The sequence below is a fragment of the Phodopus roborovskii genome, unplaced genomic scaffold (assembly GCF_943737965.1).
Source record: "Phodopus roborovskii unplaced genomic scaffold, PHOROB, whole genome shotgun sequence".
Classification (NCBI taxonomy): Eukaryota; Metazoa; Chordata; class Mammalia; order Rodentia; family Cricetidae; genus Phodopus; species Phodopus roborovskii.
Window position 1 is genome coordinate 1,905,074 of NW_026125059.1, and position 23,380 is coordinate 1,928,453.

At 53.0% G+C, this 23,380-nt stretch overlaps 1 protein-coding gene across 1 annotated transcript; it reads right to left on the minus strand.

Annotated features, from left to right (window-relative positions):
- Positions 1 to 2,928: 2,928 nt before the first annotated feature.
- Ss18l1 (SS18L1 subunit of BAF chromatin remodeling complex) lies at positions 2,929 to 23,264 on the minus strand. Its single transcript, XM_051185037.1, has 11 exons — positions 23,007 to 23,264; positions 13,808 to 13,884; positions 13,018 to 13,102; positions 11,194 to 11,338; positions 10,601 to 10,798; positions 9,139 to 9,303; positions 8,758 to 8,859; positions 7,786 to 7,878; positions 5,765 to 5,884; positions 4,434 to 4,561; positions 2,929 to 3,162 (listed from the first exon to the last, which is right to left on the minus strand). Exons 1-11 carry the CDS (start codon positions 23,073 to 23,075, stop codon positions 3,136 to 3,138), a joined length of 1,209 nt encoding a protein of 402 aa, XP_051040994.1. The 5' UTR covers positions 23,076 to 23,264; the 3' UTR covers positions 2,929 to 3,135.
- Between the last annotated feature and the right edge of the window lie 116 nt (positions 23,265 to 23,380).

Genomic DNA, 23,380 nt, shown 5'->3' on the forward strand with positions numbered 1-23,380 from the left:
CGGAAGTCGCGGCACCACCCCCCAGGAAGCCGAGGCGGAAGGATCACCGTGAGTTCCAGCCCAGCCTGGGATTAATACACGCACAGCGCCTGTCTCACAAACCCAGGAGAGAAGCCAGGTGTGGGGGAGCGCGCCTGTAATTCCAGCCTCGGATAACAGGCAGGGCACCGTCTGAGTTCGAGGCCAGCCCCGACTACACGGGGAGGTCCAGGACGGCCAGGCCAGTCTCTGTCTAAAAACCAACCAAGCAAACAAAAAGGGGTTATCGTGAGACAGGGTGTCTTAAGATCGTACCGCGTTCACAAATAACAAACACCATGGATTTAACCTGTTCAATAAATAGAAATGAAGTAATGGCTAAAAAAAACGTTTTAATGGAAATGCAAAGTCCTCCCCTTTGTACAGTTTTGAATGGACCTCGTTACTGAAGCCCAGGCCTGCACACTGGTACCACGGCAAAGGAAGGCACTTCCTTCTTGGTCCAGTGCCACTGCAGGCTTCTCCCGGGCTGTCACTGTTAGGCTAAACCCGGCGAGGCGGCCATCCAACCACAGCTCCTGCCACGCAGCAGCGTCTGAAAACCCGATCACTGGTCACGTTCACCAAGCGTTGAGTGGATGTTGGAAACAGGAGGAAGAATGAGCGGCGGTTTCCAAGTCCCCCTTTTCATCTTTTCTGGCCTTCAGTAGGAGGGGGTCATAAAATAAACAACACACAGTCAACCACACCTGCATGAAGGGTTCATTTCAGCTAGGGCTTTCCAAACATTCATGTTACAGAAGGAAAACTATAACACAACACGGTCAAAGAAAAAGAACCATAAACATGAACAAAACGGTAAACAGACATTATTATTAATCATCAAATATATTAACACCAAAATCATGTATAAATTAGGAAATAAATGTACAAACTATTTCACAAAGTGCTTTTAAAAATATATACACAACATTCAAGAAATTCTTAATGTAAGACATTTCAGATTGAAGTTTTGGGGTGATACATTTTTTTAAGTGTCCTTTTCTTTCAAAAAGTATCAATACAGCACTTACACACATTAGTACAGCATCTAACATACACATACACTCATACTAATACAGAACTTAACATACACACAAGCACACGTGTGTACGTGCACACACATATGAACACACATGCACACACACACACACACACACACACACACACACACACACACACAAAAGGCATATTCCCAGATTGGCAAGGAATAAAAACCATTTTCACAGTTACTTAAAATGTTTCAGCATTTTCAATGAGAAATTTTAGGCCCCAATTGAGCTTATAGATTAGTTTTATAAAAATTGCCAGGGAAGTTGCTAATACTCTGTCATTTAGCAATCAGAAATTCATTTCTGTCAAGTTAGTACCATCATATAGTCAGCCTTGCCAGTGTTAAGTAAGGGTTTCCTAAGCCCTATGCCTATGAAACATATATGCCTGCGTTTGTTTATCAGTCCTATAGGGAACGGGGAAAATGTCCTAGAACAGGATGGTAGCCAGCCCAGACAAGTCCCTCAGCCTGGCTCTGGACTCTTCATCTGGTAGAGGGACAGTCCTTTTCCTGTACTTTCCAGCAAGGCTGTCAAGATTAATTCAAGTAAAACCCACAAAAGTGCCTTGTAAATCCTCACCCACTGAGCTACCGGTAAGTTTTCTATTTTAAAAACTATCAGTTTGTGGTGCACGCCTGTAGTATCAGTCCTTGGGAAGTAGAGGCAGGAGGATCATGAACTCAAGGTCAGCCTTAGAGATGTAGAGTTCAGGGCCAGTCTGGGCTACGTAAGCTCTTGTCCAAAAACACAAATAAAAGCATCATGCTGGGTAGGCCTGATGCACCCAGCCCTGGATTCTTGTAGATTTTTCAAATCTAATTTGTTGTTGTTAGACATATACCAGCACTTATCTTAAAGTTTCCCCCACTTTTCATAGTGATATGTTTATTATTGTCCAAATAAAGGCTGAGAAATGCCAGTGTTACATTATATGTGGTATTTTCCTTTAACAGTATCTTTCCAAAAAGGCTGTTTCTCATGTTTTGCACAGAATTAAAATGAGATGGAACATCCTAGAGATGTAAAAATAAAAACAAAAACAAAAACAAAAAAAATCACTCAAATTTGTACTTTTCATTTAAAAGAATGTAATAATCTATTTGGATTTGTTAAAAATATGGTGTGGATTTCAGATTTCCCTAAATGCAAAGGAACAGTTCCTTGGCAATCTGAACTTGGAAGTCCTGGAAAAGTAATCTCAACACTTGCCAACTGCCAGTAAAACTTTGCATCGGTCCTTTCAATTCTCCTTAGGGTCAGGACTGGGCATACTCACAACATTAAACAAGGGCCAAAGGCGCACTACACACACGCAGCTGGTAGACAGCGAGCTTTGCTCTTCAGAACACTGCCCTCCCCAGGGCAGGTCACCCTCACACTGCCCTCATGGACACACTCGTTATGCTGACCCCTCTTCGCTGTCTAACATAAAGACATGTACTTCTTGGGATCATGGGGACTGGCAAGACACAGGCAAGGGATAAGTTCTGGAAAGGACAGTTCAGTCTCTCCACATGAGCACATTTTCTTTGTTACAGTGACACAAGAAACTAGCCCAAGACACAGGAGGTGTCCACAAGCCCTATCGAGGCACAGGAAGAGACGGCCACCCAGAGTTGTCTATATGCGTGTCGAGCTACGGGCAGCCAGTCAGACATTTGCAGACCACTCTGCAACAGTGGTGTGAGAGGAGTCACCCTGGGTCTGTTCACGGTAACACGGACCACGGTGTCTTTTAGGTATTGTCTCATCACTGGGCACAGAACATGTGACGACAACTATGACCCCCCAAAGCTAGCTAAGAACATGGAGGAGGGGGTGAGGGACAAAAGCAGGAAAGCCTCTCCACTGTATCGATATACAATACTTTACACAGCACCAAATATGTCACACCATCGAAGCCAGGAGTGCACGCCTGTCATCATACACATGGCATGAGCCCGCTTCACGTGCAGACATGGCCCTGGGCGCAGGGCAACCAACATGTCATGGTGTCATCAGAACTGCCACTGGCTTGTCCAGAACATACTACCACGAAGGGTCCAAAGACAACGCTTGTCCTTTATTGCTGGTAATTTCCATACTGGCCCTAAAAGAGAACAAGACACAGATCACACCTCGTCAGCCCTGAGTGCAGAGGTCCACACCCAAGTGACAGGAAGCTTCTTCCCATAGCCAGAGCCCTGGGTCATGGGCGGAAAAGTAACCACAAAAGCAAGTAGACTAACAGTCTGCCGACATCCAAAGTGAGCAGTAGCTCTCCTGCAGTCCAGGCTAACGGTGACTCCCCTGCCTTCCCCCCACTCCCGCTTTGATCATCATTTATTTGGCCTGATTTCTTTTTTATCAGCTTCGCTCACAGGCAGGGCCTGTGAAGGCAACAATGTGACCTCAGTGATGGAGGCTCTGGACTCTCTGGGAGGTGGGGCCTGGCCGTGTGCCTAACCAGACACCACACTGACACTCTAGGAAGGGAGTCCTCCTGCGCCCTGAGCTCCTAGACACAGATGGGGTAGCAGGGCTGGTGCCAACACCAGCTTCCACCTTTAGGAAATGGCTTGGGGTGACGCGGTTAACAGGCTCAGTCAGTGCAAAATCTGAAGGGAGATTCGGAGCTTGAATCCATACAACTGCAGGGTCGGAAGCTAACAGAGCCCTGTGCCCCGAGGAGGAACCTTCTGGAAGAGTGCTGTCCTTGAGGACACAGGCACTCAACCCCACCCCAGCTTCCTTTCTCCACAGCTGGGTAAGAAGGGCTCCTGGGAGCCCACAGTGGAGAGTCTACGCAGAGCCAGTCAGATAGGTCCCTGGGGCCCGCACCCAGGTGGGTGAAGCAGAGGACACGGCAGATACAACCATCAGGGCAGGGACATACGGCGGTACCTGCAGCTGTTTCTGACCCTCAAAGCTGGGGAACAGAGTGGAGCACTGGCTTGCAGCTATGGAACTAGAAAACACATACACAACAGCTTGCCTGTCCCTGCCTAGGCCCATCAGCCAACTGACTGGGTGGGGACCTTACGACCCACAGCTAAAACCCCCACAGGCTGCATTAAAGGTCTGAAGTGAGGGCACTTTCCCCCTGCAATGTCCCTGCTGTGTCCTCGCTGGACGCGAGTGCAGTGACGACCGTTCCGTCTTTAACTAAGTTAGCACGCCACTTGTTGGTCCACATGCTTCTGAGAAAGAGGAGTCTGTGTCATTAAGACCCATTAAGACCCATCCTAGCAACTCTAGCCCCACAGTGGCTGTACGCTGCTGCCGTCCTGGGAGCCAATCGGTCCCAGCTGTCATACCCCAGAACCGTAAGACAAATCCTTGCCATGCTACATCGCTTCCAGAAACATCCATAAAGCTTGCCTGCTCATAGCCGTAAGGCCGCTGCTGCTGGGCAGAAGGTCCCGTCTGTGATGCTCTGTAGCTTCCATACTGTTGGCCTTGTCCTTGCTGGTAGCCTGAGTACTGTGAGGGGGCTCCCTGGGCAGGGCCTGTGAAGACAGCAGAGGCTGTGAGGCCAACCATCAGCAGCGCTCCACGCTTGGGAACATCTGGACACCAGGTGTCTGTCCTTTGGTGGGCAAAGCTGTACTACAAGACTGCTACAACCCAGCTTGCCGCCTCTGACAGTCGTGTGAGGACTTGGGACTGTGCCCATTCACACATGGGGCACTGACGGTCTGTCCCCAACACACTAGGCCTGCGGTGTTGCCGAAGTGGGTGAAGGACTACTCCAGAACCAGCTGTGGTCAGCTGTGGTGGATATAGTAAAGCAACAGGAACTCAGAAGCAAAACAGAAATGTCTGACTTCCTGTGAGAACTAAGTCGAAGGCTCAGAAAGAACTGACAATGCACAGCATCTGCGTGTGTGTGTGGGGGGGGGGGTGGGGGTGGGCAGGGCTACCAGACAAGGAGAATTCTGGGGAGAGGACATGGGGATAAGCCGCGAGGAGATGCCACGTAGCTGAGGAAGAAGAAACAGGTTTGGACCCTTCTCCAGTAAGATGCGACCATGTGGAAATGCTTAGATTAATAGAAACGAGTTAACGGGTAAGAGAGAGCCAGTATGAAGCCTGAGCCATCGGCTAAGTTTATAGTATGTCTCTGTGTGCTTATTTGGGGCTAATCAGCTGTGGGACCAGGCTGGAAAGAAACTCCAGCTACAGCGGGCAGCACTCTACCATGGAACCGCAGTCCAGCCCCTAGTGAACAGTAGGCAGGCCTTCACTGCTACATGGCTGTGGGCTCTAAGCTATGACCCAATGCTGGTTTTCTTTCTTCCTGCACGCATGTCTGCACACCACACGCATCAAGCAGATGCCAGTGAGTAGGGGTCAGGTCTCTCCTGGGACTGGGGTTCCAGTCAGTTGGGAGCTATCATACAGGTGCCGAGAGCCAAATACTGGTCTTGTGCAAGAGAATTAAGAGCTCTTAACAGCTGAGCCATCTCTCCAGGCCCCAGTGCTGGCTTCTGAATTGTAACCACCGTATCTAATCGCAGATACAGGGAGGCAGAGCACTGGGAAAACTGGACCCCCATGCACAATCCCCCAGCCTCTCCAGAAACCAACATCTACGATAAAATAGGCTTACTACACACCTGCCAGAATGCCGACAGCATTACAACGTGCGCGGCCCACGGCGGGCGCCAGCGGGTCCTCCGTGAGGAAACCCAATACGCCGCCTATCTTACCGTAGCCTGGCTGCTGCCCCGGGTAGCTCTGTTGGTTGGGGTACTGCTGCTGCGGGTAGGTCTGCTGCTGCGCTGAGCCCTGCTGGTACCCCGTCTGCTGCTGACTGTACTGGGAGTTTCCTGAAGGAGGAAGGGGCACAGTCTCATTTCCGGGTAGTAGTGTTGAAGGCTCCCTGTCACCCACAGGACAAGCGAGTAGCCATGGAATCCTAAACACCATGTCTCCAGAGGCAGTATGTTTCCACGGTGGCTCAAATATCGTATGACATTTTCATCTTATTACGTTATAAAATACGTAGGAAAAGCCAGATAACGCTAAGTGGGTGATATAACTGCTAAAATAAGGCTAAAAACAGCACCGTGAACTGAACGTCAAGTTCTACTCCACATGGTGATTGTCGACGTGACTGGATTCAGAACCACCCAGGAGACCCACCCGAGTGTGTCTACGCAGGGGTTTAAGGGAGTGTAGGTCCCAGACTGAATAAAGAGGAGGAAGCGAGCTGGGCACTTTTTCTTCACTTCCCGATTGCAGATGCCATGTGACCAGGCTCCTTCCACCACCAACTGTGTGTGCTTCAAACCCTGAGCCAAAATGAGCCCTTCCCTAAGTTCCCTAAGTTTTTGTCCCAGCAACAAGATAAATAAAAAATAGTCCCAAGGCTGTCTTTAGTTCCAAAGACATGTGTATGATGATCTTGGGTGGATGCTAAGGATGGAAGGGAGGGGTCTGTGTGAAGCGAGAGAAATGTGAGCAGATACACAGAGGCCCCGAGACAATGAAGATGGAGTGTGTTTCTCCAAGCCAAGGGACAGCCAGACTGATGCTGAAGAGGCCTGGAGCAGACCTGCCCTGAGCTGGCAGAAAGAGGGTCTGCAGACAGCCTGGCCTCAGATCTCAGGCATCCAGAGCTAGGAGGGCGTGAAGGCCTGATGCTTCGAGCCCGGCTGGTACTTCACCACGGCAGCCCCGGGAGGTTGGACATCAAGCAAGCGGGCTACAGCAGAGGTGTGACAGGAGTGTTTGGTTTTGAAGGAATAAAACAGGGAAATGATCTGGGCATTGGTGGTGCACACCTTTAATCTCAGCACTCGGGAGGCAGAGGCAGGCGGATCTCTTGAGTTTGAGACCAGTCTGGTCTACAAGAGCTAGTTCCAGGACAGGCTCCAAAGCCACAGAGAAACCCTGTCTGGAAAACAAAACAAAACAAAAAACAAAACAAAACAAAACAAAAACCCAAAATAAACGCAACACCACTAGGTAGTTCACAAGCAACTCCAACTCCAGAGGATACAACACTCCCTTCTGGTCTGAGAATACCACCTATTAGAGTGTGCAAGTGTGTGTGCGTGCGCGCACACACACACACACACACATGCACACGCGCACCCACACAGGACAGAAATAAATCTTTTTTTAAAAAAATTACTGTATATCTATGTATGCTAAGTCCCATGAATTCATGACTCTCAATCTGCTTTGGGCCTGTGTAATTCCTCTTACTTCTACAGTCTGTGGCATCCCATGGGTGATGCCTGTCAGCCAGGACGGACACATTTACCCTACAGAGATGGACAAAGCAAGGCTCTCTGCTCAGAGTGACAGAGCAGCACACAGCTGTCCCTCTCTCCCATTCCTACAGCACCACCAGGGGTCTCTCCATGCTGGGACCACAAGCCTCTTACAAAAGATGCAATCCTCCTGGTTCATGGGCCGCTCAGCTGGAAGGATGAAGCCATTTGTCCCCCAGCATCAACACCCCCAACATGACCAGTCAAACCCCGTCCTGTTTCCCAAACATACAAGTTTTAAGTCCCACGCACAGCCTGGTAAACCCAACCTCACAAACCTACACCAGCCATCTATTACCCATCTATTGACGCCTACCTATTATCATCAACGACTGGGGTGAGACTCTGGGAGGCCAGCACTGTTAGCTCTAGGAGTATGGCATCCACTGCTGTGCCTGTGCTGTGTTTACACACTACGGAACAGTACGTGTCCCTACCATGCTGCTTACCCCCGTCATAGTAGTGCTGTGTGGAATCCTCAAATGAGCGGTCGTAGCTCTGCTCTGTATAAGACGACTGCTGGTAGCTGTAGTCGCCGTGGCCTGCAAGAAACAGGTGACTCACTGTCGGTGGACATGTCTTCCTGCCGAGGTCCTGGGACAACAACTGGGCTCTGCAGAACTGGCTGAGCCGACTCTAAGGCCCTCTGTTCTGTCTGTCTGCTTTTCAAATGCAGACATCACCATCAATGCGAGGCTGCTCCAAGTTGTGGAGTGAATCAAACCTTCTTGACAGCACCAGCTGCTCTCTCCCGTATCTGTCCAACTCCCAGGGCTTCCTCGATAGTGGTACTATGGCCACGGAAGCCTTTGGGACATGCCACCACCTCACACCAGACATCACCGCTTGCTACAAGACTTGTCTCAGCCACCTACGCTGCTCTTATTCCCAAATCCCAGACACACTCCTTACCTCATGCTATGGCTTACACCACGGCCCTGGCCAGGAGTCCCCCAGAGACCTCCATAGTTATCTCTCAAAATATATATTTAAGATAGGTATTTATTAAGACAAGGTCTCTTGATGTAGCCCAAGCTGGTTTCAGATTCTTAATCCTCCTGGTTCAGCTACCTGAGAGCTGTGGTTACAGTCACAGGCTGCCACAGCCAGTATTTAAGGTCACGTGACAGCTTGCCGCCTCGAGGGCAAGAGGCTGGATGCTGGTACCCACCATGTTGAACACACCTGTCAGTGATGGATGGCTTTACCCAGCTCAGCCTCCTACTACCTTCTGGGAAAGAGAAGCAGAGAAAGCCCAAAGAGGTGGATGGTGTCCTGTGTAGAAGTTTTTCTTGTCGAAGACTGGCCTCAGGCACGCCCCTGCGTGCTGGAGCTGAGGGGACCCGGGGTGCCGCGCTGGCAGGACACAGGGCATTAGGGCTGAAGAACGGACCCGAGGAGCTGCCGGCAGCACGCCTTACCATCTGGGTAGTACTGTTGACTCATGGGCTCTGCAGCGCCCTGGCTGTGGCTGTACTGCTCACTGTAGTACTCCTCCTGGCCTAGGTACTGCTGGGAAGAGCCTGTGGGGATGTGAGCAGACACTCAGGCCCAGCAGGCAATGCGTGAGACATGCTCACACACCGGGTCCAGCAGTAAAGCCTTGCCCATGGGAGGGATAACCCAGGACCACTCAAACACCAACCCTCCCTCTCCTCTCAGCCCGGCTGCCCAACCATACCTGTTCCCCGAGCCCCACACGTCTGCAGATGCTCACTTAGTCTCCTCGCACGTATACACCCAGCATCTGTGCTCATCTTTGCTGGCTCTTTACCACGGGCTGAAGCAGGCCTCAACCTTACCTTGCTGGGAGGGTCGGTAGGGCGCCATGGGCCGCTGGCCCATCATGCTGCTCCCTTGGCCACCCTGGCCCATCATGGCAATGGGCGCCTGGCCCTGGTAATGCTGGCTCCCGCCCTGGGCTGAGTTGTAGTGGGTTGTGGCTGCCTGCTGGTGCATCATGGAGACTGTGTGAAGGGACAGAGATCACAAAGTAAGCCTGAGAAAGCTGGGAGGTGGGGGAGGGGCGGCGGCGGGGAGATGGGCACAACGGACACTCTTTCCCCTGCAAGCCCGACGCCCCCCAGATCCACCCTATCACCATTTCCCATGTGTAAGGTGGCACCTTTGATTCCAAGTCACACCTCCAACAACGTGAGCTGCAGCTAAGACCTCAGCTGTCACTACTAACGTTTGGCTAACAGAGCAGACAGCCACTGGGCAAGAGGAAGTAGGTCCTCAGGCCCACGGCTCCTGACCACAGAAACTAGGACCCTGTTCTTCCCTGTCCCCAGGGCTTTCCTGAAGGAGTCAGTAGCCTCTCTCCACTTCTTGGACAACAACCCTACAGCTACAGTGAGCGACGCCTGCCTGCCCGCCTGCCTGCCGGTCGGGCTACACACTGCTCAGGACTCACGGGACAGCATGACCTAATAGAAACAAAACAGCCATTTGTTTTAAAGTTTGTAGAAAGCCAGGCCTAGTACAGCATGCCTGTGATCCTAGCTACTCAGGAGATGGAGGCAAGAAGGTTGTAAGTTCGAGGCCAGCCACGGCAATTTAGTGAGGGGACGCAGCCCACTGGCAGAGTCTTTACTTCCAATGCATGAGGCCCTGTGTTTGGTCCCCAGTACTGAAGAGAAAAAAGAAAAAGCTTCTAGTATTATGTTGAAAAAATGAAACAAGTTAGGCAGTGGTGGCGTACGCCTTTAATCCCAGCGCTCTGAGGCAGAGGCAGGTGGATCTCTGTGAGTTCCAGGCCAGCCTGGTCTGCAGAGCTAGTTCCAGGACATCCAGGGCTACATAGAGAAACCCTGTCTTGAAAAACCAAAAAAAAAAAAAAAAAACCAAAACACAGACAACCCTAGGAGACACTTCATCTTGCTTTGTGACATCAGGGGACATCTGCATTGGGACCTGCCGTGTCCCGACACTTCATGATCTCACGATCAGCATCCATCATCACTGTCCAGGCAGAAAGGCCTGGACCTCCAGCTTAATATTCACGAGTCTTCATCTTTTTCTACTTCTGGCCTTTGCCAGGGTCCCCTGTGTGGGGAACCACTATACCTCACCCGAGACCAGCGTTCTTCCAAGTCCCACAGCCAACGGCAGCCTTTCCCTAGATTCCTGAGGTATCTGAGACACTACTCAGGGTGGGGGGGGTCATTGTGCGCCCACCGGGAGATCTGCCCCACAGGGCGCACAGACAAGTCGCCTGTGTTTGCTGGGGTTAGCAGTTGGTCAGTGGTGTGGGGTCAGTACCTGGGTTGGACTGCATGTTGATGTTGGTCCGAGATACGTAGTTGCTGATGGCACCCTGGCCTTGCATGGGGACGCTCTGCGAGGTGGGTCCCGAGTGGCTGTAGCCAGGACCCGTACCGTGGCCACTGCCCGACATGCTCATGGAGGTTGTGGGCAGTGTGCTCTGTGCCGTCTGCTGCATGGACACGTGGTTTGGACCTGCCAGGAGGGGTAGGAGAGGGCATGTCAGGCACTGGAGGCCAGGTGTCCACCTCAAGGTAAAGACAATCCAGTTCCCTTCAAGTGGTTTTGGGAGGGAAGGTTAATCCCTGGTCAGTAACACTAATGAAGTGAGCGATTGATGGACAGACACACGCCACGTGTCACAGTTACTGAGGGCCCCTAGCTGCTCCCAGTTCTCATGCTGCAGCCACCACCACCACCACCACCACACACAGGCCTAGCAGAGTACCTGTGGCCGGGTCAGTGGGAGAGAGGTGGCCAGGCCAGGCCAGGCCAGGCGGCACTGTGCCCAGCAACGCTGGGTGTAGGCTGTCACTGCAGCCAGCGACCTATGGCCACCTTGGTGATGTCACTGCAGCAAACATGCTTACCGTTTCCAATCTGGCCCTGCATGAGGGAGGCAGGGGGCAGACCCGTGCTGATGGCATCACTGAGGCTGCCCTGGGGATGCAGGCCCTGGCTGGAACTGCTCTGACTCAGTGCTCCGGGGCCCAGGTTCATGTTCTGGGTTGGCGGCTGCGGACAACACGAAGGTTAGGACAGGACAGTCAACTCAGAGCCGCCCCAGGGACATAAGAATTGCCCAGCTACCTGCCAGCAGGGGTGTCAGGCTATGATGGAAACCAAACATGACATTCTCATCAATGGCCCAGGCCCTGCACAAGCTGGCTTCCCGCACGTCTATTTCCTATGTCCTCCCCCACCCCCCATCCTCCATCCCCTCAGTTAAACATAAGCTGTGGAAGGGAGGTGGAAGCTTCCTTAGATCAAACACCGGTGCCACAGGTTTGCACGCACATGCTATCTGTACGTAGCCGAGACAGGGAGCTCCGGCCCAGGCCTGGTGCTGCAGCCCCACAATCTCAGCTGAGAGGTGGAGGCAGGAGCATGGCAAGTTCAAAGCTTGCCTGGGCTACAGAGTGAGTTCAAGGTCAGTGTGGGTAAAACAGAACCTAAAAGTAAAACTTGTTTTTAAGAAGTAAAATGAGGGGCTGGAGAGATGGCTCAGAGGTTAAGAACACTGGCTGCTCTTCCAGATGTCCTGAGTTCAATTCCCAGCACCCACAGGGTGGCTTACAACCATCTGTAATGAGATCTGGTGCCCTCTTCTGGACTGTAGGGTTACATGCAGGAGGAATGATGTATACATAATAATAAATACATCTTTAAAAACAAAAATATGACAACTGAGCACATAGCTGCATGTGCACAAAGCTCAAAGCTGCAGGTTCAATCCCCAGTACTGAAAGCCAGAAGGGCAGTGTCCAGCAGGGCCAGCTGGCATCTGCGGGAACACCCGATGGACATCACAGCTGACCCAGGTGTAATGACACGTATGATGCCTCCACTCTCCAGGGAAGAGAGGTACCCGGGGTGTGTGTGTGTGTGTGTGTGTGTGTGTGCGCGTGTGCGTGTGTGCGCGTGCCCGCCCTGGCATCTCGTGGTCAGCCTGAGTCATGCTGCGGTGACTCCTTCTCTTGGCCATGTTACCTCACCTGGCCACAGGCATACAACCCAACGTCATAGTAAAATTTAATTGGGGGGGGGGTGTTTACAGAAAGTCAAAGTCAATAAAGTATTTATGCTGACATCTGGACATCTAGAACATTAACATCTGGAACATGGCTGCACTGGAGACTTTTTCCTTTCAACTTTCTTTTTCTTTTTCTTTTCTTTCTTTCTTTTTTTTTTTCTTTTTTGAGACAGGGTTCTCTATAATGCTGGCCTCGAACTCACTGACATCTGCCTGCCTCTGCCTCCCGAGTGCGTGCGCCACCAACACCTGGCTCAACCTTCTTTTTTTTTAAAGACGGTTCACACTGTGTAGCTTTAGCTGGCTTGGCACTCCATATGTGGCCCAGTATGACTTCAAACTGACAGCGATCCTACTGCCTCAGCCTCCCAAGTGCTACCGTTAAAGGCATGCACCAATCCGGCCTAGAAAGATCTGTTGTTTCTGTTTTTTTTTAAAGTCCTGGCAGTGCACCCACACGCATCAGAACTGCTCACACCATCTGGAGGGGTTTACAAAGATGAGGCCCTGCATTCATCTATCCACAGTAACCTAACCCTAACCTCACCCCATGCGATGGGGGTTTTTCAGAGCCCCTAATTTCTGATGCCTAACAGTACTGGCTGCTGATGGTCGCCGTCTACTTGAGGAGACACACTCAGGAACTGGTTGCGGTACCTACCGCAGGAAGCAGTGACTGCATATTCTGGTTGGAGTCTGCTATCGTAGCCAGGTAGACCAGGTTCCGGTGCAGGATCTGCTGGTACCTGTGAGAGAGGCATGTATGTTAAGCAGGAGAAACTGCAAAGTCTACCCAAGTCAACCTTGACCTCCAACAGGACACTGGCCCCAAGGACACTCAGTCCTGGCTGGAAATAGGCAGCTGGAGCTCTCCATAGTCCAGGAAGGGGTGAGAAAGGTCCAGGTCCAGTCAAGTCCTAAGCCCGGGAAGACCCTGAGATGTGAGCGAAGAGGCGGCGGGTGGTCAGCAGAAAAGGAGGGAGAGGCCTACAGATGACAGGGAGACTCGGGAACAGAGCCCGCTCCACAGTCAGTCACACGCCAGGCTAACTCCATAGCAGCTCAAACAGGGAGGGGCGGGGGGGGGGCCGAGGACCCTCACCCACAGCTCAGCCACTCATCATACCTGGCAAGGTCTCCGGTCTCTCAAACGAGCTGCACAGGTGGGGACCCCGGCCTCGCACACCCCGGAGACTCAAGGCCCCTCATGAAGGTGAGAGAGAGGTCTTGCCCACACAGAGCAAGCACAGGCTGCCTCCTGGTTGGGTCAATTATTGGCCCCACGGATGGAGGCTGTGGAAACTCCTTCCATCTTTACCCCAGGCCCTAATGCTGAGGGTCTCCACCTCACCTGTATTCTCAGAGCCACACGTGACCTTACTCTGCACAGAGAAGGCAATGTCATGGGGGGGGGGGAGGCGCCTGGGTCCTGGGCTCGCATGGTTACTTACTGGGTGCACTCGGCCGTCTTGCCCTTGCTCTGGTAATCCAGGATGCACTGGATCAGGTGGTGGTTCTCATCCAGCATCTGGAAGAAGGTAAGCAGGGCAGACGTCAGTCACACGGCAGCTGGTTTGCATCCAGGATGCCAGGATCCTGGGGAGCACGCTGGGCCACTCCAACACTCCTACCCGAAGAGTGCTACACTCCCTCACTTTACCAGTGAGGGGCATCAGGGCCAGCAGGAGGCGTTGCAGATACACAAGATTAGGCAAACTGAGGAGACTGACCAGGGAACCGTGGGCCTACCAGACCACAATCTCATCCCTTTGACTCTCCTCCAACCCCGAGCACACCGTGAAAAGAAATGCCACAGAAGACCCAGGCTGCACTCTGCAGAGATCAGCGCCGCTTTGAGACTGCCTTTCACATAACACAGGGCCCACATTTGAAAACAATCCCATCGGGTGATAGGTGAACGGTCGGTCACACGTGAACATGTCGGAGATGAACCATGGGCTCCCATGGGCTCCCAGAGCAGATGCACAGGCCAGAAGCTCGGGGTAGTGGGTTGGCCCTCACCCCACCAGGCAGAGCACACACTCAGCACTGTAGGGAGCTGGTCAGACACGCAGACCCCAAGCCCACACCTGTACAGCAGCTGGCAACGTCGGAAGGCCCTGTGCTGAGCTCCCGAGGTGTCCTGGAGGGGCTGATGTGTCCGTAGGAGAGTCTAGCACCCGGTACCGCCAGGGTCTGACCTCCACAGACCCCAGGGCTAGTGCACATGTGCTGGCACGCCCTGGCTTCCGTGATGGCAGCAGTGACGAGTGGAGCATCGAGGACACTGGGCATGACGATGCCTGAGGGTGAAGGGACGCGCCAAGCTATGGGCAGCTATGGCACACAAGAGCCTTCTACAATCTGACAGTCCCCTTGGGGCAGGACTTCAGTCATCTGAGAAGGCACCAGGAGAGGTGGGAGGGGGCAGAGGAGGACAACGTGCAGGTAGTGTTGGGCCACTTTTACCGGAGTGACCAATCTCCCTGGGGGAGGGAGTGAGACACACCTGCTTCTCCCCATGCCACACAGGGCGCTGAGTCCTCCCAGCTCCACCCCTCGGCCGGCCGGACCACCCTGAGGGGTGGTCTGTCCTGCCCTGCTTTTTCATTAGGTTAAAAGCTCTGTAACTGCTTTCCTTCTTGTGGTGAGGTGACAATACATCCTAGGCCCACCAGGGGGCACTGCCACACAGAAGCTGCTTCTGAGCAGGCAAGAGTGACCCCACACCCAGGGTAGGACCTTCTCCAGGTTACCTAAAGAACGAACCTCTGATAACCTCACCCCCCCACACACATACAAGGCTCCCAGAATCCTCTCCTTCAACCCCTAAATCTCAAGGAAGGGCTCTCTCCGAGGACAGAGAGGCCAGCGACATCACCACAACATTACCGTGCAGCCGCAGGGTGGGACAGTGTCACGTCACACGGTACCTAGCATTTACAAGCTCGAGGAAATACCGAGCTGTCACCACGTTCTAAGATTTTGTTTGCTGTTATGTGCAGACATGTGTGCAGGTACCCAAAGAAGCCAGAAGAGGAGGGCCAAATCCCCTAGAGGTCTAACAGGTGGTCGTGAGCTGCCCAATGAGGGTTCTAGGACAGGTGCAAGCTCTCAACTGCCGAGCCAAATCTCCAGCACACGCCTTCTTAAAATAGCAAAGTGGGTGGTGGCCCTCGGGGTGTTGGCTGGCTTAGTTTAAGCACATTCACAGGAAGTTGGGCATGGTGGCACATGGCTTTAGTCCCAGCACTCAGGAGCGAGAGGCAGGTGGATCTTTGTGAGTTCGAGGCCAGCCTGGTCTACACAGCAAGTTCTAGGACAGCCGGGGCGGTCACACAGAGAAACCCTGTCTTGAAAAACCAGATCCGAAAACAAAAACAAAATGAAACATTCACAGGAAAGACGGGACTCGTGCTGAGGGTTCCAGACCCTCACACAGTGCCGCAGGGGACAAGCACTGTATGAAATTCCAAGGACAGTGAGAACAGGCCACGAGCTGGCATCAACAGCAAAGGATGAACTGCCCTGGATCTCAAACGGCTCTTTGCAGAGCCGCCCTGGGAAAGTCTCCGGCCTGCACCCTAGCAGGGAAGGACGAAGGCAGAGAGCACCCCACAGGCAGGACTATAAAACCTCCAACTCCGTCCCATCTCAACAGGGCTAACCCATGAAGGCCAGCATCAGCCTATGGAGGAAGCCCGGCATCTGAGGGCAAACACTAACACCAAAAGCCCAGAATGCAGGCCAGGGGTAGAGTATCTGCTTAACATGTAGAACTTCCGTCTGGTCTTGGTCTGATCTCCTGCACTGCCTCTCAATGGCCAACACTTGGAGCAACCAAGATTATAAAGAAAAAAACCAAAAACCAACCAAACAAAAAAACCCCAACCCTATATTTAAAACACAACAATAAAAACAAGTTTCTATACAAACGAAAGATAACAGGGCTATTTAAAATTAGCACAGGAAGCCTGTTGTAGTGGCTCACGGCTTAATCCCAAAACTCTGGAGGCAGAGGTAGGCAGATCTCTGTGAGTTTGAGGCCAGCCTGGTCTACAGAGTTCCAGGACAGGCAGGAATACACGGAGAAACCCTGTCTCCAGTTACCTTGTTTTTTTTTGGTCTTTTTGTTATTTTGTCTTTTTTTTTTTTTTCCGGAGCTGAGGACCGAACCCAGGGCCTTGCGCTTGCTAGGCAAGCGCTCTACCACTGAGCTAAATCCCCAACCCCGAAACCCTGTCTCCAAAAGCAAAAATAGGGCCAAAGTAATGGCTCAGCGGTTAAGAGCACTGTCTTCTCTTCCAGAGGTCCCGAGTTCAAATTCCCAGCAGCCAAAGGGTAGCCCACAGCCTTCTATAACGATATTAACAATATCTGATGCCCTGTCCTGGCATGAGGCTTAAGTGCAGACAGAGTGCCCATATATGAATAAATAAATCTTAAAATAAATAAATAAAGCCAGGCAGAGGTAGCGCAGGGGGAGATGACTCAAGAGGGTAAAGGTACCTGCCACCAAACTCACAACCTGAGTCGGATCCCTGGGACCCACACTGTGGAGAAAGAACCGACACCCACAAGTTGTTCTCAGCCCTCCACCCATACAAGGCATATTCAGCTTGCGAGCAAGCTAGCTAATGAGGTAGACACCACAAGGACCCCCTCCCCCAGTAAGCCCTCGGAAAATATGTTTGCGAAAGCAAAACCAAAGCTGGGCATGGTAGTGTGTGCCCGTAATGCCACATCTGGTAGGCAGATAGGTTGTCAAAAGTGGAAGGCTAACCCGGTCTACATACGTAGCGAGTCCTAGGCCTCTACGGTGAGACCGACCGTGTTGGAAATCAAAACAAAGCAACAGGGTCAGAGAGATGGCGTAGAGGCTGAGAGCGCATACTGGTCTTTCAGAGGACCCAGGTTCAATTCCTAGCACCCACTCAGGAAGCTCATGACGGCCTAGAACTGAAGGGTTATCTAGATTGCACTGATGAGAAGGACCCCCCCCACACACACACACACTGTGAGTGGTGAGTAAAAAGGAGACTGCAAGCTGAACACAAATGTTCATGGCATCCCCATCCCAGAGAAAAACCCTCAAGCCTGGGACACAAAAGGGGAGTGAAACTCCATTCTGCTGGGAAGCTCCTTACGACAGGAAGTCAACTCGAGCTTTCAGGAAGTCCCTGAAACTGACCAGAATTTCCAGAGGTCTGTCCTTACTGTCAGCAGTAAGGACAGCTGAAAGACTGTCAGACAAGCCCACCCATCTAGAAAGACTCACTCACATCAACTATCTGGAAAGGCTCGCTCCAGCCTGCTGAGCTGCCGGCACCTGTGCAGTGTGCTCCGCTCTGTGAGCCGCCGGCAACGCGGAGGAGGCTTCTGTGTTACTTCTACTTCCGTAAGCATCCCCTCATCCATCTACGTCTGTAAGCAACCGCAACAGCACTCAGCTGGACACTGACACAAAGTCTTTTGTGGACCCCCTTTCTGGGGTGAGTAGATGTGAGTGTTGTGTCTTCCCAGGTCACACAGCACCCTCAGCTGCCACCATGGCTAAACCCTTAAACTGTAAAGGGAAATAACCTGGGATCTCTTAAGTTGCTTCCTCTCAGGTCAGGAGGAAAATAACCGAGACACTGCCCACTGCAGAGGTTCGTGATTTGAGGATATTTCCAGAAGGCTGACGACTAACCTACGGGCACTTCCAGGAGAATACTGCAGACCTACCGCTAGAAGCCAACCTCGCAATGTTCACCCCATGGTGGGAGAATTGGCTGTGTTAGCGTCAAAGCTGTCTGGAGGGCACATGCGGGCAGGACACATGGGAGGTACGGCCTCATAGTCTCACAACCACGCTTAGCACATGTCCAGTCTGTAAAGACTACACACACACAGTAAAATAGGTGAGCACAGAGATAATATAGCTCCACCCTCCTGGGACAACACACGTCAATTCTGTACATCTTTGAATGCTTAGAATATTGAGTTAGCACAGCTCAGCACAGTCCAATCATCCTCCTCGCTGAGGAAAGACACACAGATGGCAAGTGACGATAAAATCTAGCATGTTCAGATGCACCTGAACTGCATGCCAGAAACTGTCCCTTGACAAGATTCTGGACTGGCCAGTTTTGTAGCAGCCTTTCCTTTGAGCCACCAACCAGCTCCCAAATAAATACATGAAAATTATTATGAATGCTCGGCCTTGGCTCGGGCTCATTTCTTGCTTGCTCTTATAACTTATTTTAGCCCATCTCTCTTCATCTGCGCTTTCACTCAGGGCTTTTTTTTTTTTTTAACCTTTCCTTCTGTATGTCCTACTCTGTGTCTGCCTGGCAGCTGTCTGCCTGGCCCTGGGCTTCTCCTTCTCTACTTCCCTCCCCTCCTCAAGCCTGATTCCTCCTCCTACTTCTTCTCTCCATCCATCTTCTCCTCTACTGCCTAGCTATTGGCCATTCAGCCTTTTTGTTGCTGCTGCTGCTGCTGGTGGTTTTCTGAATCAGGGTTTCTGTGCAGCTTTTTAGAGCCTGTCCTGGAACTCACTCTGTAGACCAGGCTGGTTTTCTGAATCAGGGTTTCTGTGCAGCTTTAGAGCCTGTCCTGGAACTCACTCTGTAGACCAGGCTGGCCTCGAACTCACAGAGATCCACCTGCCTCTGCTCCCGAGTGCTCGGATTAAAGGCGTGCACCACCACTGCCTAGCTGCCATTCAGCTTTTTATTAGACCAATCAGATGCCTTAGGCAGATGAGCTGAAACAACCAACTCATCTTTACATAGTTAAAAAAAAAAAAACATCCTACAACATCGTTTTTTTTCTGCCACTTCCGACAGAGTCCGTGCCAAATTACCCTGAAATGATCCAGCTGCCAAGCTGGAGGAGCCATGCTTTGCTCTCCTGCAGCCCAGGGGACCCTTCATACACATGATTCAAAACAGGCACAATTTGAAAAGTAGCACAAAGGGCTCCTGACCACCGCCTGTCCGACACAGCACCCCATAATCCGTCTCCCTCAGCGCTCACACCTCTTTCACAAGCCACACACTAGGCTCTGATGCCTCAAGACAGCATTTCCTCGCCTCCTGTACCTGCTGGTGGTCATACCTAGTGCTTAGTGGACCTGCTGGACACAGTGTGTTCACTGCCCGTAGCTTAGGGACTTCCTGAAGTGGCCCCGAGGCTCCACGCACAGAGATAGGCGCTAGGCAAGCCCACTGGCCCAGAAATCTAGGGACATGCCTAGGGCAGAGTGCCATGTGCCAAAGAGTGTAGGTGTTCTCTGCAAAGGTCCACAAAGGAGAGGGGTATGAGGAGGTAGGGGACACTGAATCCTGTCCCAGGTGTCTTCCCTGTAGCCTGCGGAACAAATGTAAAGGCTGGCAGCCTTTGGCTACAGATAGATGCCTGCCTTCTCGGGAATGTTCAGTAGGAGTGTTCTTGCCAAGCTTCATTGAGCAGAGAGGGCTTCACTGAGCAGTAGGTTCCCTAAGAACCCTGTTCTCCCCATCCGAGGAAGCAGGGCTCAGGTTGAGAACCCTGCAGGGTGGTCCCTTGCCTGACAGAAGGCGAAGAAACCAAAGGACTGTTCCTATCTGGAGGTGGGCTCCAGACTGAGTAATGAGGGGACATCATTCCCTCCCCCTTCCAGGGATGGGCACAGAGGCTCCGTGCTCCCGTAGGGAGGACTCTTGCTCAAGAGCAGCTATCCAAGAGCCATCCATCATCCTGCCACTCACTTCGACAAGCCACTCACCATTGTGGGGACAGCTCTAACTTTCCAAGTGGCCAAGTTACCTCCCTAACTGGATTGGCTATGCAAACCTGGAGATCTGAGCTCACCCTCTGGAACCCATGTAAAAAGAGAAGGAACAGACTTCACAAAGTCATGCTCCGACGGCTCCATGGTCACTGTGGCATGTGCAACTGCGCTAATGCTAATTATAGAGCTGACACGATCAGCCTCAGATATGCAGCTTTTATTGTGTAATTGTTGTGTGAAACAGCAGGGGGCGTCCAGTTGTCCCTCTAATAGGCTTGCAGACACGGGGAATCACTGCCCTGTACCAGCCTGGTTGTATCGGGAGCGCAGTGCGAGACACGGGTGTAGTATGGCCTTTAGCTAGTGGAGAGGAAGGCGGGGCTGGCCCTGGGTCACTGGCGCCTGTGAAGGCACCAGCCAGCTGCCACTCAGTCTCAGGATCCCGGGCACACCTGGCCACACTGTCCTCAGCAAAGCACAGTTCTGACGTGTCTCTCAGGTGCCAGTGCTCTGTCACACGAGGTACCTGCTTCAGGTCGGACCAGCTCTCCAGGCTTCCACTCTGGGTCCCCTCCCTCCCACCCCCCACATCCCCTGCATGCAGATCACATCTAGAACTACTTGTGGCTCGCTCAAATTTCCTGACCCCACAAAACATCTAAACTTGTGAAGTGGGACATCTGCAAATTAATGGGTAACCATTATCCGTTTGAAAGGAAGAAACACAGACAAGGAGATTCAGGGAGGGGAGAACAGAGACCTTGCTGCAGGCAAAGGCACCAAAGGCTTTGGCAGCCATCAGAGGCTGAGGAGGTTTGAGGCAGCCTCCTTCAGAACTGCAGGATGGAAGTACAGACAGACAGTAGGGAGGCAGGCAGGCAGGCAGCCACTCCTTCACACCTCGACAACGTGAGTGAGTGAATAAAGACTTCTGTCTGGGGAAATTGTGGCCACTACTGCATTCGCTTAGGCAGAACCTATGCCTCCATTCTACTGTGCGTAGGGTACACTAGCTGCGTCCAAGTCCCACGCAAAACTAGCAGTGAACATCTCAGTCACATGCTAACGCACATGCCACAAACAATGCCTCCTACAGTGGCCTTGTGACTGTTGAGAGAAGATTAGGAGGGCACGCTGGTGTGGGACTTTGCAGGCTGAGCAAGACTTGTCACTCTGGGGACAAGCTGTTACTTTCTTTGCTCCTCTTAGGAGCTCTGGCCTTTCCCCATGATCTTAGCATGGGCAGGTTGGCACACACGACTGTGTACATAATACACTCACTTAAGGTGCAGTTTGGGGTTTGTGAATGCTAGATCACTGCTCTACCACTAAGCTGTATCGCTAGCCCCTGGCTTGATACGGGGTCTTGCTCTATGGCTGGGGCTGCCCTTGAACTTGCAGAGTAAAGTACCTTAACAGAGGGAATTGAAGACCAGCTTCCAAAGGCGCACAGGCCGTTTCTGACCCGAACTGGGGTCAGCAATTTTCCCCTCTTTGTGATCTGATGTTTGGGAGATGTTCCTGGAGAAGCCAAGGAGCTTCGATGAGCAGGTGTGCCCACAAGATTCTGGACAAATACTGAAGCCAGCCAAAGGTGGCTCCCAGTACAGTGACTGTCAAGCTCCAGCGGTCAGATTTTCAGTATCCTGTAGGGTCTTCCACACGCCATCAAACAGGGTTCCTAACCCATGGCACAGGTACAGCAGCCCCTGGAGCTATCACAGCTGCTGTTGCTGCTACCTCTATCACTTGGCCTCTGTAGCCTCAGTTTCCTTCCCCAAGTCACTTAAAAAAAAGTTAAAAGTGATAAGATCTATAAAACCTAGAAACACCATCGAATAACAGCTTTCACAAAATCAATAACAATAATAATTGGAAAAACAAACCCACACTTGAAAACCTGTATTTCTGCTCTGCTCCGCTCCAATCATCTCCCCTGTCCAAAGCTCACTAACTAGGGCTTGCCAATTGTGACAACCATTATATTCCAGAGAGGCAGGATAGCAAGGGTGAGCTGGGAAACAGGTGACAAACTGAGGAACTACCCACAAGCCAAGGCCCTTGGGGACCTACAGCGGGTCAAGGGGATTCAGAAATTCTTCTGTAGGAGGAACCCGAACTGAGAAAAGCCAGAGCGTAGGGGAAGACGTTCCGAACCGAAAGACAACCAGGAAAAAGCTAGAGTGTTCCGGTCAAAAGTTAAAGCTTTTGTTACAGATGTCCTCAAACCCACGCAAGCAAACGCCTTCTTTGGAAAACAGTAAGTAGCCCGAGCTAAAGGATGGGGCCGAGACTGTGGGACGAAATCTCGGTCGTCAGAAGTCAGGGTGCGGGCAGCGGCGGGGCTCGCTGATGCCCAGTGACCACAGCGGGGGCGGGGCTGCGCTGGCCCCAAGTCCACCGCGTGCAGCGAGCTGGGGACCTCGCTGCGGGCCGTGGGAATGGCACGCACACTTTTGATGCGTCCCTTTGTGCCGGGGACCGCAGTACCTCACGACAGTGGCCAGCTCGCCGCAGCGGCGCGCCACCAGGCTGCCCGCGCCCCCTTCTCCATCCGCCAAGCTGCGCGCAAAGGCGCGCGACCGTCGCCACCAAGGCTGTCAGCGGAGCGCGACGAGCCCCCGCCCCGGCTGGAGGGGCCGCGGGCCCCGGCGTCCCGCACTGCTGCGTCTGCTGACAGGGGCGCTCTCTGAGGACACCGCGCGACGCGCTCCGGGGTCGCCACCCCCCGCGGCCGCCGGGCCCCCGCTGCCAGCGCCTCGGGCAAAGTTGGCGCAGGCTCTCCTGGGGGCGCGCGGGGCCGCCGTCAGGGCTCCGGCTGCCGGGCTGTGCCCCGGCTTTGTTCGCGCCCCGCGCCCACCCTCACCCCGCACCCCCGCGGCCCTGCCCACCTTCTGGATGGTCTGCTGGGTGACCTCCCCTTTGCCTCTCGGCCGCGCCGACGCGAAGGCCACGGACATGGTGGCAGCGCGGACTCAGCCCGTGATCATTGGGGTTTATTCTCCGGCTGCGCCCCGCGGCCCGAGGTGCCCATTCTCCGCAGCGCGGGGGCGGGGGCGCGGGGGATGCCGTGCCGTGGGCTCGCCCGCCCGCCTGCCGCCGCCGCGCGCCTGGGCCTCCCGCGTCCCCGCGCCGTAAGCCGCTGCCTTCCGGGACTGGACCCCGCGCCGAGCCCCCCGCTGCACGGCCTGCGCTCTGCGTGCAGCCCGCCGCCGCCGCGCCGCCCCCTGCGCCGGGCTTCGGTGGTTGCGCCCGCCCCGGCGCC

What these genes read in the sequence shown, in the direction of transcription:
- Ss18l1 (XM_051185037.1), bottom strand. Translation starts at nt 23,075, where the DNA reads ATGTCCGTGGCCTTCGCGTCGGCGCGGCCGAGAGGCAAAGGGGAGGTC. An exon ending in CCCAGCAGACCATCCAGAAG is followed by an intron (nt 13,885 to 23,006) that starts GTGGGCAGGGCC and finishes ACCTTCTTCCAG; the next exon opens with ATGCTGGATGAGAACCACCA. An exon ending in AAGACGGCCGAGTGCACCCA is followed by an intron (nt 13,103 to 13,807) that starts GTAAGTAACCAT and finishes CCTCTCTCACAG; the next exon opens with GTACCAGCAGATCCTGCACC.